This window comes from Carassius gibelio, chromosome B4 (genome assembly GCF_023724105.1).
Source record: "Carassius gibelio isolate Cgi1373 ecotype wild population from Czech Republic chromosome B4, carGib1.2-hapl.c, whole genome shotgun sequence".
Taxonomy (NCBI): domain Eukaryota; kingdom Metazoa; phylum Chordata; class Actinopteri; order Cypriniformes; family Cyprinidae; genus Carassius; species Carassius gibelio.
In genome coordinates, this window is record NC_068399.1 from 21,908,102 (window position 1) to 21,922,253 (window position 14,152).

General features: G+C 37.8%; 1 protein-coding gene across 2 annotated transcripts in view; it reads right to left on the reverse strand.

The window, feature by feature from the left end:
- Window positions 1-250: 250 nt before the first annotated feature.
- LOC127956715 (potassium voltage-gated channel subfamily D member 2-like) overlaps window positions 251-14,152 on the reverse strand; it is a 121,372-nt gene continuing 107,470 nt past the window's right edge. Inside the window, exons 3-7 of one of the 2 annotated variants that reach the window (XM_052554883.1) lie at window positions 10,218-10,380; window positions 7,016-7,114; window positions 5,125-5,220; window positions 3,906-4,147; window positions 251-3,018 (exon numbers count right to left, since the gene is read on the reverse strand). In XM_052554883.1, coding sequence (XP_052410843.1) covers window positions 2,838-3,018; window positions 3,906-4,147; window positions 5,125-5,220; window positions 7,016-7,114; window positions 10,218-10,380 — 781 coding nt within the window. In that variant the 3' untranslated portion in view covers window positions 251-2,837. The remainder of the gene's footprint in view (window positions 3,019-3,905; window positions 4,148-5,124; window positions 5,221-7,015; window positions 7,115-10,217; window positions 10,381-14,152) is intronic. The other variant, XM_052554884.1, reaches the window with a different exon arrangement.

Genomic DNA, 14,152 nt, shown 5'->3' on the forward strand with positions numbered 1-14,152 from the left:
TCAAACTGTGACATTATTGCAAAATAAAACCATAATTTCAAGACATGGAGTCACATTGTGAAATATAACACCACATATTGGACAATGTGACTTTTGTTCTTGCAATTATGACTATTTCTCGCAGTTGCAACTTCATAGAGTTGTAATTTGGAGATAAAGTCATAATTTCCTTATTATTTATTTATTTTAAGGTAGAAACATATTTCAATAATTGATTAAGATTAATAAAATGATCACAAAACCATTGTCTTCTTTTAATCTGGTTTTTAATAGGACAATGAATTAATTCTATTTATTCATAGACACTGCACCGGACTAAACAACTGGTTTGTATTTTTTTTCATTGTTTATCAACAGTTCAAATATTTTAATGTCCATAACACAAGCTGTAACAAATTCCAAAGGACCGTCGTCACCTGGTAATCATTTAAATGTACATTATATCACAAACAGGGAGTCTGCTTTAAAAGTCCCTTGTCGATCCCGAAAAAAAGAAGAAGAAGAAAAAGTTCTCTGAGAGTCTGTGAGCGCATACACTCTGTCCTCCAAACAGGAAAAAATAAAGTAAAATCTCCAAACCTAAACAGATGGTCCAGCCTTTGCGGTTGTTGATTTAGAAAGTGAGACATTTAATTTTCTGTCCATTGAAATTAGGAGAAAATAAAAAACTCTAATAAATTTCACTACACCGAAGAACAAATTTACAGCACAGGTGCACTAGCAACTATCTCTCATAGTTTTCTGTTTACATCTTTTCTTTTTTATATTTTACAACTGAAATACATTTATAATATATAATCAACACCATTTGAGTTTTAAAAATATGCATTTGTTAGATTCTATTCCCCAGTTAACCCTTTTAATACAAAGCATATCTTTACAAAAAGAATCTTGTTGCATAAGTCACATGGTAAAGCAAGAATGGGTGCAGGCATTGAGCAGGAGGGCAGTGGTGTGTGTGTGTGTGTGTGTGTCTGTGTGTGTGTGTGTGTGTATTCAGCAAGGCGCATTAAGAGCTCCTCACCACAAATTGCACTGACATCAGTATAAAAAATATCAACATTATAGACTATTTTCTTGTTAATTCCAGAGGTTAAATGGCAGAGAAGAGAGATTAATTTTTTTCTTGTGCAGAGATTTTTTTATTATATATTTTTTTCTCTCAACACTTTTGGATTATAATAATACATTTTGGAAGAATCTCACTGACATATTTCTGTCCAAAATCAAAAGAAATTATATTTTGCTTACATAAAGTCTAAACAGATTTTCATGACAATTAACCACGACACCCCCAAAACTATCTTTACAATTGTCAAATTACAATTACTGTAATGCCAAAATACAATTGTAAGTACAGTATTTTTACAATAATTCTGAAGCATGATATATTTGCTTTTAAAATACTGTATTACAGTAACAAAAATCACCATTGAGAATGAGAATACAAAAAAAAAAAATATGGTAATGAGAATTTGCATGGAGTGGAGTGTGCTTAATTATCACTAAAATGTTATTTTAAAAACAAGCAAAGTGTAATTTATTCTCTTTTGATTTGGGAGTGAAATAAACCTGAATGTTACTTTGTGAGATTCACGTTTTAAGTGATATAATAATCTCCAAAACAGTACTAAGAATCTGTTAAGTGCTATAATAATCTCCAAAACAGTACTGAGAATCTGACTGGATGACTCTCAACTTGATGCCATTATCCAGAAATAATAGACAAACTTTAGAATGTTTGCTGATAAAAGTACATCTTTAAAGGGAGGGACGAAAAAGACAGAACTTGAAAAAAATGTCCTGGGCGGGCTCTATGCTCTGGTCAACACTGGCCCGTTTCACCATGTGTACGACAACATGCACAATCATTTTAACAAAGATAATAAATAAGCACGTTATTTTTTCTTTTCACAGTTAACTCGCAAACTTTGGAGTATAAAACAGAATGGCTAGTGTTAGAGCTCAAGTCCACAAGCCTCCAATGTCAGTTTGAGAAAGTCAAATATATTAAAACACAAGAGGCGTTCTCTTTTCTATTTAGCTTTTTGCCGACAAAAAAGAAAAAAAAAAGAAAAAGGATAACAAACATCTCATCAGGCCAGGCAAGGAGTGAACGCAACATGGGTGGGACAGAGAGAGTGTTAGACAGGTTTTTTTCTCAATTTCTAACCTTTATCAATAGGTCAGTCTCTCATAACTGCTGTTTTCACACACTTGTTGGGTTGGACAGAGCTATAACTAGGCAAAAGTAAAAAGCACACATTCTGACAGAACGAGCCAATCCTTATTGCTCATGCCGAATTGAAAAATGACAAAGACTTACTCAAAACATGCAAGAGACCGGTTTCGATCACACACACACACAAAACCATCCGACCGCACACTCTAGTAGAGCCCAGCTTTACTTTGAAGTATCAAAAGTGTGTGTATAGCTGTGTAAAAGTTTGTAAAATCCCGCCCCTGCTGGTACACTCCTTATTTGTCCCAAAATCTGGAAATCCCGTCAGATTGAAGACAACAGATTCAAAGACTCACAATACTGAAAAATTATAGAAGCTGTAACAACCACAATGGTCATTGTTTTCCTCTATGAGTTGAGTGAAAGCCTATTGGACCCCGGTGTGAGTCACATGACTTATGGGCCTAGAGGTGGAGCTGAAGGAGCTCACAGAGACTGAGATCTCTGGGCGGGAGCTGCTAAAAAAAAAAAAAAAGGTCCAGCTATAGCCCATCCTGCTGTAATGCCTCCTCCACTACACTAGGGGGCTCCGTCGATCCTTTCTGCTCCAGCGTCCACTCGCTAAATAAAATGGCTAATGGTCACGGTGGAAGGTCTATAATGCAGACACCCTGACAATGTTGCTTTGCAAGAAGTCGGGCGAGCTGGCCGAGTTTTCGCCCTCAGGTGTGGTCATCGGAGGTGTGGGCATGCTGATGACAGCGGCAGTGATGTAGGACTGGTCTTCCGAATTCAGGGGAACTGTCTCCTCAAACTTGGCATTGAGACTGGAGCGGCTGTGTTGGAAAAGAGAGGGAGAGAGAAGGCAGATGAGAATGCAATCCAGCTGATGGGTAAATTCCACCAGCTGTTGGAGGGATCATGATAGCGTTCCCAGAGTATTCTGGGATAGGGCGGGGGGGTGTTTGGGGGGTCGGAGTGTCACAAACAGAGCTTTACAGGATTCCAGCAGCATGAATCACTATGAGAACAACCCAAATACCCAGATATACAGAGAACCTGCATAAAACACAGCACAATTATTTTAATTCTGTGCTCTAATACAGTGTTCCTCCACTACTGTGCCACGGCACGCTAGTGTGCTGTGACAGGTTGTCAGGTATGCCGTGGAAAATTATCAAAAACTTCCTAACTCTATTATACTCTGTTAATATTATTTTAAATCAGTGCTATTTGTGCAAATGTCTATTATGCATACTACACAGAATACAGAATGCATAATTTACAGTAGTGCAGAATACAGTGCAGTATTTACATAATTAATTACAATGTACATATTATGCATAATAAATCAGTGCACTAACTATTCTACATATTATGCACTAGATATTCCGTACTATTCATTATACATGTGCATATTACATCATGCTGCACATTATGCACTATATTCTATACATTCATTCTTGATTACATGCACTACACACAATTACTGGATTTATGCATGCAAAATACCATGCACTGCATACTTAACTTCTACATCACTACACAAACCCCTACTCCAAACCCCTCTGAAAAAAAAACTCACCTTCTTAATATAGTAAATATTATAACACTTCTAAATAAGACACAGCTCTGACTCATCTTTATTCAGACCCCAGCCAATATACCAACATATTCCTTCTCCTTATGTGTGTGTAAGTGTGCATGACTGCTGTGAGAGCACCTGTTGCTCATTGGTCTCTCTCTGATCTGGATGGTGCTGAGCTCTTGTATGCTGCCCCTGCGACCAGCAACCATGTTGGAATTAGGGACATTGAAGCTCTTGCGCTTGTTTCTGCGTGTGCAGCAGGAGGACAGGCCATGTGGAGAGGAGGACAGCGAGGAGGAACGGGACATGGACGGCTTCGATAGGGAAACCTCCATACAGCTTGTCTCATAAGTTTGCTCATCTACAAACTCATGATTCTAAGAGAAAGAGAAAGAAACAGGAATTATTTATCACTTTAAGCTCTGAGTAACAAATATTAGGCATTTAATAATGCAAGCCAGTCAAAAATATCATCAGATGAGTCCTTGAATCTAGATTCATTTTGCTGTTTCTCAAAGAGTCCCACGTTCTCAGTGGGACACTGGAATTTTCCTTTAAAATATCTTGAAACAAGTGCCCTAGGAAAGCCAGAGCGGGTCACAGTCTGTTCTCTAGACTGTCATGAGTCTAGCTGGCAGGGGACAACAGTGGCTGTCATTTTCCTGCCAGTGTCTGACTAATGATTTCTCTTGAGAGAAAAACTGCACTTATTTGTGGAAAACCAACAAGCACTGAGTGACAGAAGAAGTCTGGTACTGGTTAATGTTAAAGGGTATAGACAAAAATACAAATGTTGTCCACTTTCACCCTTATTTTGTCCTTCTGCCACAGTTCTCAGATGAAGTTTAATTCAAATATTACACACAAAACACAATTGATGTCAGTTATGGTTATTATTTCATAAGCCATCACATCATGCCAGGTTTTGCAGCTAATAAAGACCCAAGGCTGTTCCTCACACAATGCTATTTTTAGAAAACGTGGCCTTTTTGTTTAAGAAAAACCTTGAAATTTGCACTAGAAAGTATTATATACTTTCATGGTGCTTTTCTTGGGAGCTCTGCCGTCCTTTTGTGATCTAACATGCAGCTGAATAAATGCTAACACAATTTTCATTTTTGTGTGAACTATCAGCTTAAACACGGTCGATATGGACACCTGATCTCTAACTACTGAACCCGATTGAATGTAACGTAATGTAAGAAAACAGCTGAGAAATTAGTAGAAGAACCTCAGAATGTTTTTTACAGATGTGCTTAGCATGCTTCCTAGGACACCAGTATATCAATAATATCAAGTTATGCCAAAGCTAAATAGCTGAGAACAGCTTCCAGTTTTGTGTAAAGGTTCTTACCGTGGTTTTCTCCAAGCAGTGCAGAAGATGGTGATGCTGGGTCTCAAAAGTGGGGTTGGACTTACATACCAAAGCTTGGCCGGCCTGTTTTGATGCCTTATTGGAGAAACAGAACAAACAGCTTATCAACCTATAGCAGAAAGAAACTGAGAGAAAAGACAAGACAGCAAGGCCCGGGTTCTCACAATGGTCTAGCAACATTGAGACAATCTTGAAGAACGTTTGGCTAGTTCATTGTGACAACAGTAAGCTCTAGGTCACTGCCATGTCCTGTTCTCTCAACATCACAACCTTGGCGGATGGCCCTTGGTTCAAAAACAGCGGACAACAGGAACAAGAGTATTCTGTGTGTGTTAATGGCTATTGAACTTATATTTTAAAAAAAAGTAAATGTGGAGAAGTTTTCTGTATTTGAACCATGACGACCACCGTACCCAAACTCATTAGTGCCTTAATGAATCAGCATGACGCAGTGACCAGACGATTAGAGCAAGAGAGCCCAATCCTGCTTCTGGAGGACCAATGTCCTGCAAAGTTTAGTTTTTTTAATGAATATTGGCAATTCTTCAGAATTTGTGACTCTTTTCACAATCAGTTTTTGCCTACTACATGGGAAGTATGCGATTTCGGATGTGGCCATTAAAGGGTTAGTTTGCCCATAAATACAAAATTATATCATTAATTACTCACCCTTGTGTCATTCCAAGCCTGTAAGACCTTTGTTTATCTTCAGAACACAAATTAAGATATTTTTTTTGCCACGTTCAAGGCCCAAAAATGTAGCAAGAATTGTTGAATAAATTATTTTTCTTTGTTTTCTTTGCACACAAAACATTCTTGTAGCGTCATAAAATTATGGTTGAACGACTGATGTCACGGGGACTATTTTAAATATGTCCTTACTATGTTTTTAGACCTTGAACGTAATAGTTTCCTTGCTGTCTATGGAGGATCAGAAAGCTCTTGGATTTCATGAAAAATATCCTAATTTCTGTACCGAAGAGGAATGAAGGTCTTACGGGTTTGGAACAACATGAGGGTGAGTAATTAATGACAGAATTTAGATTTTTGGGTGAACTAACCCTTTAATTAGCTGGTTCAGGCGTATTGGAATGGAGCTAAATCTTGAAGGATAGTGGCCTTTTAGGAGCAGTATGGAACACCCCTGGACTATGGCGCTATTTATCGAGAGCCCGCGAATGGTCAACAGGCACTTGATTGACACGCCCAGTGGTCTCTGCCTCACATTAAACCCCGCCTCCCGTTTAGAGATTGGCCAAACAATGACATGCAGCTCAGACAGTTTCATTCCTCCATGTGATGTGTTCTGATGATGTCATGAAGACAGAGAGATAGAGAGCGAGCACAGGCCAGTCCGGACAGCCGTGAGAAAATCACTCGAAAATGCATGTTAAAAAAAATGCATGGAGCACAAGAGTAGTAGTTGTCGAAAAATGCAGTTAAAACAACAAGTAGACAAAATACAAAAGGTAATAAATCCAAAAGCAAAGTAGTTGAGAGATGGAGAAAAGGGTTGCAGGAAAAAACAGGGGGGCCCCGTTGGTACTGGAGCGGATGGCCGTGGCCCCCACAAGGCCAAGCCGCATGCACCACACTGCCATTGGACAAGAGGTCATACGATTATTGTCTCATGACCAGCCACCAGGAAGAGGGGCCGGTGCACCCAGTCTACGCGTGAGAAAGAGTGAAAGACAGAGAGAGAGAGTTAGAGGAACACCACGGAAGCGCTGAATGGGGACAGCAGCCCTGCTGGACCCCGGCCCCCTGGCGGAGAGTTGAACTGCCATAGGGGAAGAGGGGTTCACATGCACCAGCCCATCATGTCACGTTCCATTAAGAGAGACCCCGGCGACTTGGTTTCCACAGTTACCTCCTCCTCCGCTTCTGCCAGCATCCCATTGCGTTTGTACTGCAAATAAGCATTAGCGCCACCGCTCTTCGTCGCACGAATTCTAGCAAGCCTGGTTTTCTGTTCAGGTGGACAAACACACGGGCGTTTAGCCTAACTCTTCCTCTCCTCGTGGTCAGTGTGAGTGTGAATGTGATCGTGGTGTGACTGGAGGTTTGCATGCTCATATCCAACATGAAGAATGTCAATGTGTTCCTATCTAAAAGGGATGTCAAAAGCTCTTTGATACTACAATAAAAAAATAATAAATTCTTTCTATAATGTGGCTGGGTTTATATTGCAAAGAGCTGATATTTTAACACTATATATAAATGATGCATTAAATTGACCAAAATTGACAGATATTTATAAAGTAAAAAAAAAAAAAAAAATTAATGGTTTCATAGTTTTATCATGGTTTCCACAAAAATATTTTGTTTTAGTTTTCAAAACCGATTATAAGAATCTTAGATTAGAATTGATTTCTGAAGGATCACGTGACGCTGAATACTGAAAATTGTAATTATATTTCACAATATTTCTGGTTTTGCTGTATTTAAAAAAAAAAATACATTTTATTGTAATACCATAAAATAATAAAACAGCATACTAATTAGTAGATCAAATAATACAATTAAATTAAAAGAATGTCAAATTACTCAAGGCAAAGTTTTTCATTCTTGATTTTCAGTCTTTTCAGGCTTTTCTTTTCATATCTCCATATAAATTGTCAGATCAAAAACCTGCATTTGTGTCAAAATATCAGATCTTTAAGACAGCTATGAATAATCATTAAAAAAAATCATTAAAATAGGAACATTTTTAAAAAATATTCACATTTTTGGCTTAATATTATAACATATAAATGGTACTGGTATCGACAACTGAAATTTTGGTATTGTTACAAGCCTAATATACTTTCTCACTTCTCCCTCTCCTGCTCTCATTCTCAGTCCTAGTCAACTGAAAAAACAGACTGTTGTTCTTGGGTGGACTAGTTGTACTGTTTTTCTGTGTGTGTGTGTGTGTGTGTGTGTGTGTGTGTGTGCGTGCGCAGGGGGAGTGGGATATCTGAACTGCCTCCCATGGGGTGGCTGGAGTCGAAGAGTTAAATTAAGAGAAGACGCTCATCTAATGAGATATGATGTGATGTCACAACGTCTGCGTATTCAGATCACCCCCAGAGGAGAACCAGCTACAGAACACAGCATCTGTTCTTCCTGTGCCTGTTCTCATTGGCCACGTATACACACTGTAGCTAAAAACAGTCGTGACTCCTTATTAGTGTTTAAATTTGTTCTGTATACAGAGTAACGTCATTTATAAGTTTGATGAGGACCAAATAATTGCATAATATGTAGAAACAGGTATAAACGGCCTACAAGCATAAACAGTCGAGTACTAAACACAGACAGATGTTGCTAACCTTCACTAACAAGAAAAGGTTTACTCCACTCTGTCAATTACTGCAAGTTCAGAAGTGACTCCTTTTTTCCATACGGACATGAAATTATGATTTACGGCTGGAATACCCATGACAGATGTAATGACAGGTCACAAGACTCCTGTCATAATAAATTCAGAAGTCTAAACCGCAGGCTATATTGCATCGACTATGAAAGTAGTGTGTGCGTGTGGACAGCTCCATTGATTATAATGGCAGTCGCTGTGCAGATGGGCTGTAAAACTTACATTTAAATTTAATTGCTAAAGTAATCAGATTAATTGAGGTTTCGGAATTAATTGAATCGTTTCTTTTAAATAATCCTGAAGCTAAGCATCAGGATATGCAAATTCCATCATCACTGATTGGAGCGTAGCCACATTCCACTTGCTGCCTAATTCAAAGTTATGATAAGAGTAAACCCAATGAAATGAATTTGAGGACACTTCCTTTTAAAGGAAAAGTTCACTCAAAAAGACATCCCTTAGGCCATCCAATGTATACACTAGATGAGTGTGTTTCTTCATCAGAACAGATCTGTAGGAATTTGACATTACATCACCAATGGATCTGCAGTGAATGGGTGCCGTCAGAATGAGAGTTGATAAAAACATCACAATAATCCTCTAGTAATCCACACAACTCCAGTCCATCAAGAAACATTTTATGAAGTGAAAAGCTGCATGTTTATTTGCATCATTAGCACGCTTTTCACTTCAAACCATTGCTTCTTGCTAAAATACAAGTCTTCTATTCATAATATTCTTTCTCAAGGGAAATATCCATCTTGTCTGAATCAGGAGAGAAATATGCACAGATCAACCCCCTGTTTACAAGAGAAAACGGTATGAAATGAGTTCAAAGAAATATATTGGTTGATTTTGATGAGAGAGGACATTAAGCGAATGGGCTTTTTCAGGACAGTGTTGCTATGGATTATGGATTGATATTTTGTCCAGAAGCAAGAGTTTGAAATAAAAATGCCTTAATGATTGATTTGTTTTCTACAAACATGGAGATTACACTTTACAAGGCAATAATTGATGGGCCGGAGTTGTGTGAATTACTTGAGGATTATTGTGACGTTTTTATCAGCTGTCTGGACTCTCATTCTGACGGCACCCATTCACTGCAGAAGATCCATTAGTGAACAAGTGATGTAATGCTAAATTTCTCCCAATCTTTTCCGATGAAGAAACAAATGCACCTAGATCTGGAATGGCCAAATTAATAACAAATTAACTAATTTAGATTTTTGAGTGATCTATTGCTTTAAATGCACCCAAAACATCAGTGTATATGTGGCCATTTTCTCTTTTTTTTCTATTCTGACTCTCATCTTTTTTTTTTTTCTGCTGTTCCCAAAGTTTCTCTGCCTGTGTGTCTTGTTTCTGTGTGTTTGTGTTTCTGTCTGCTGTGTCGAAGTACGGGATGTGATCTGGGCATGCACTAAAAATGATGGTTCCACAGAGACCTGCAGTTAACATACCACAGAGACACACACCACTCAGCGTGCAGACATCTGGGTCGCAAGCACATTGTGCCAAGTTGTATTAAATGCTATCCCAGCATCATTTTTCTGTATTTGTGTGTACATGGTCCTGTCAAGCTCTAATCTCTTTGCCACAGCCAGACCTGCTTGTATTTCAAGAGAACATCTACATTTGAGCCCAGCTCCATAGCTCTGAGATCAGAGTCCGTGGACCCATGCTGGGGTCATGGGTGGCTGGTCTAGGGTACCTTTTGGGCACGTCGCTTCTCTGCACGCTGACTTTGATGGTAGATCCGACTGAAATTGGACACAATGACGGGGACGGGAAGAGCGATCACCAACACGCCACTCAGAGAACAAATAGAGCCAAAGACCTTCCCTATGATGGTCTTAGGAACCATATCTCCATATCTGTAGCACATAAAAAAATAGAGAGAGAGAAAAAAAGAGAGTCAGAACATAGGGGTCAGAGGCAATGGTTCAGTGACAAATCATACAATAATAACATATATTTTTTAAATATAGTTAAAAGTAATACAAAAACACAAAGATGTTGCTCATAAAACCTAAAGTGGTGTAACCATCAACAAAAAATCACTAATATATTCTCTTAACACTTTGAAGACTATACAAACGTATTGATTATTATTTATATTTATTTTATTTATTTTTTTTTGGGGGGGGGGGGGGTTCTTCATTTTCTTTATGGTCAAACCTTAAAGAAAAAAAAAACATTATTTTTGTATGTATTTTTTTTTTATTAAAGGTTACAACATCTGATCTTTCTACAACATCTGATTTATTCATTCATTTTATTTCATTTTATTTTCTGATGACAACAAAATGGGGTTTTGCATGTATAAGTACAGAACTAATTCTAATTTAGTTTTTCTGTATAAATATTGTGATCTTTACAAGCAGGTTTTTCATTTTTGCTTTTGTCAGCAACACACTTCTTCATTTTTACCAGCTCAGGTCATTTTTTATTTGATTTTTTGGGGTGAAAAGAAACAGATGACAGCACTAGGGGGCACTAGAGAACCATATTGCATGGGGCAAACGCTCTCTCTCCAATTTTGTGAAAAGCTCCTCTTTTTTTTCTACATTTGACCCCTGGCTTTATTCCTCATAAACCCTTAAATTTCTAACTTGATGTTAAAAATGTAATATTTGCATGTTGTGGGAAGAGCTGCATGTATGTGTGGGCTGAGTTTCATGCTATGAGATCAAGTTCTCTGACCCACTTTCCCAACTCTCAATATAAAATTACATCAAAACAATAACCATTACAATGATCCAAAGCGCTCATATTCCTCACAATCTCATCCTAAAATGTCATTTATGTGAACATGCTGTCTTGGGAACGCACAGTACTGACACGACTTCGTTCTTGTTCCAACAAACACACATTCCCCTTCTGTTGTACCACCTCCTCCTCATCTTTTTAAAGCAGGCCAACGTGCGACAAACCAACTCTGTCACTGGCATTCGGGAGACGATCTGTCATTAGTCAACAGAATGGAGATAATAATCCTGGTTTATCTCATCAATCCAAAATCTGTCAATTGCTAGTTGCACTGGAACCATGATATTACCATGTTCTTGGACATGATCATGGCAAAACCATTGTTATTATTTATCTGAAGTGACTTAGAAACAAGGAATATTGCAAGCAAGTAGCATTCAAATATTGCTATCATTCAGTACCATGCCATGATAGGTCTAAATATCAAAGCACCTCCGGAGTATTTTTTCTTTGACCACAGATTTTTCATTACAATGGTTTTGCTATGAATGGAATAATAACATCTAAAGTGATATATAATGTTCCAGGTCATCAACCTGAGCCAAGACCTCCATCTTTCAGTTCTTGAAGTCTGGTCTGACTATTTGCCCTCAAAAAGCAGAGTGACTACATTAGCTACACCTTACCTGAATGTAAAACAGTTCAGAATTACCCAGCAAGCATGCATACATATTCACATCCTCATTTGGAATACCCTGTGCTCCATTTTAAGTAGCTGAAGTTTTATATTTGTGTACAAACAACTGAATAACAACAGTCAAAATATCTTAAAGGCACAGTTCGCCCCAAAATAGTCATCATTCACTTATCCTCGTGTCGTTGCAATCCTGTATGACCGTTGGTTGCATTTCATTTGAATAAATAATGTCACCCTTACAAAATTGTGAATTATGCAGTCATTAAAAAAATGCTATTATGACAGTGATGTTACATTTATGAGAATGTCGCAATCACAAAAAACTGAGAGAAAGTCAAAATTGTGAAAGACAGTTGCAATTATAAAAAATAATGTTGCATTTACCAAGAATAGTTATATTTATGCTATATAGATTTGCAATTACACATTTAAAGAGATGTATATAACAGTACATAACTGTATATATACAACTATATATATAGCCTATACAATGAAATTTGAATGGACCGCACAAACATTCTTTAAAATGTCTCTTTAAGATGAAAAGCATATACTGAATAGACATCATGGATATGAATATATGCTACAAGGGTCAGTGTGGTCTTCAATGCACAATAGAGCTGTGCATTAATTTCCACCTGCACAGATTTCTTCTCAATGGACATATGCTATGATTTAAAAGCGAAAAATTTAAGTTATGTATTTCTGAAAGCTGCGAATAGTGTGCCGTGACGACGCTGAGAGTCTTCCGTGCTCTAAGTGAAGGATCTAATTGAATTACGGCGATGAGAATATGAGCTCAAGGGGCCCGATGCGACAAAGGCTCGAAAGACTGAGCCGTAATTACGGACGGCACCGAGTCGACTTCTCCAATTAAACGCCTGTAATTAAATATGCCAGTGAGAGAGAACGGGAGACATACAAGACATGCAAAGAGTTAAGAGGCTCTCGTTTCTGCTTTGTACTGTGGTTGACACTATCGACGGCACTGACCCAGTCATTCAGAGCCCTGAAAAATATCCATATTAATGGTTGCATGAGCTATAGTGGTAGTCATGACTGATCAATAGAGAGCTGTGTGATACCCTGCACCGACAGACAATAGACTCATTATAAGAGACCAATAAAGTCCCTTGTAGGCAATTACCCTCATAATTAGATTTGTGTACATGATGAATATGTCGGCCGATGGCTGCTAATCCAAATCCACACGCTAAGCTGTTATTTGCAAAGTGTGTGTGCTCTCGCTGGAGTGTCACATTTAGATGCTCCACGGCCAGCCTGAACGTAACAAAAGACATTGACCTTGCACTGTGTCAGGTGTGTGTGTGTGAGTGTGAAGCAAAATGGAGGGGACAGCAAGGACTCTAATTTGCTCTCTGCGTTTGTCATTTCTCTGCTGCTCACTGTCCAGTACTGTTACGTATGACAGCGTCCCTATTAACCCAGCCGACCTGCACTGGCTTCTTTTACACAGAAAAATGAACTAATTATTGCAGTTTAGATCATCACTAGCAGTTCCCTGCAGCCATATTTCATATTTTACAATTTTGAGTTTGTTTCTCGTAAATGAATCAATTATTTGTAACTGCAAAATTCATTTCAAATAAATGCAACTATTTTTTGTAAATGCAACTTTTTTTTTTTTTTGAATTGTGACTACCTCTATTAATTGCGACTTTCACAACTTCGACTATCTCACACAACTGTGACTTTAAGTCGTAAGTGTATCTATTTCTTGTAATTGCAAAATTATAACATAAATACCAATATTTCTTTTTTTTTTTTGGAACAGCAACCACCAACTGGAACTTTTACTACTGCCTGTATCTCAAAATTGACTTTTCTTCTTAAAATATTGATTTTGTTTCTTGTGACTATACATTTCTCGTAAAATGCAGTTATTCATAGGAACTATCTCTCACAGTTGTGACTGCTTCTTGTAAATGTTTCTATTTCTCGTAACTGCAAAACTACTACGACTATCTCTGACACTTTTCCTGTGATTGCGAATTTCTCGTAAAAATGCACCGTATTCTTGTAATAGCAACTTTATATCTAACAAAATCTCATATATATCTCATATATGCACCCCCCCCCCCCCTCAGAATTATGACTTTATTTCTAACAATTGCAACTTTATTTTTCACATCATTTTGAAAAATGCAACTTTTTGTTCTCGTAATTGCAACATTATATATTATAAATGTGATTTAATCTCTTGCAATGTGAATATTTAT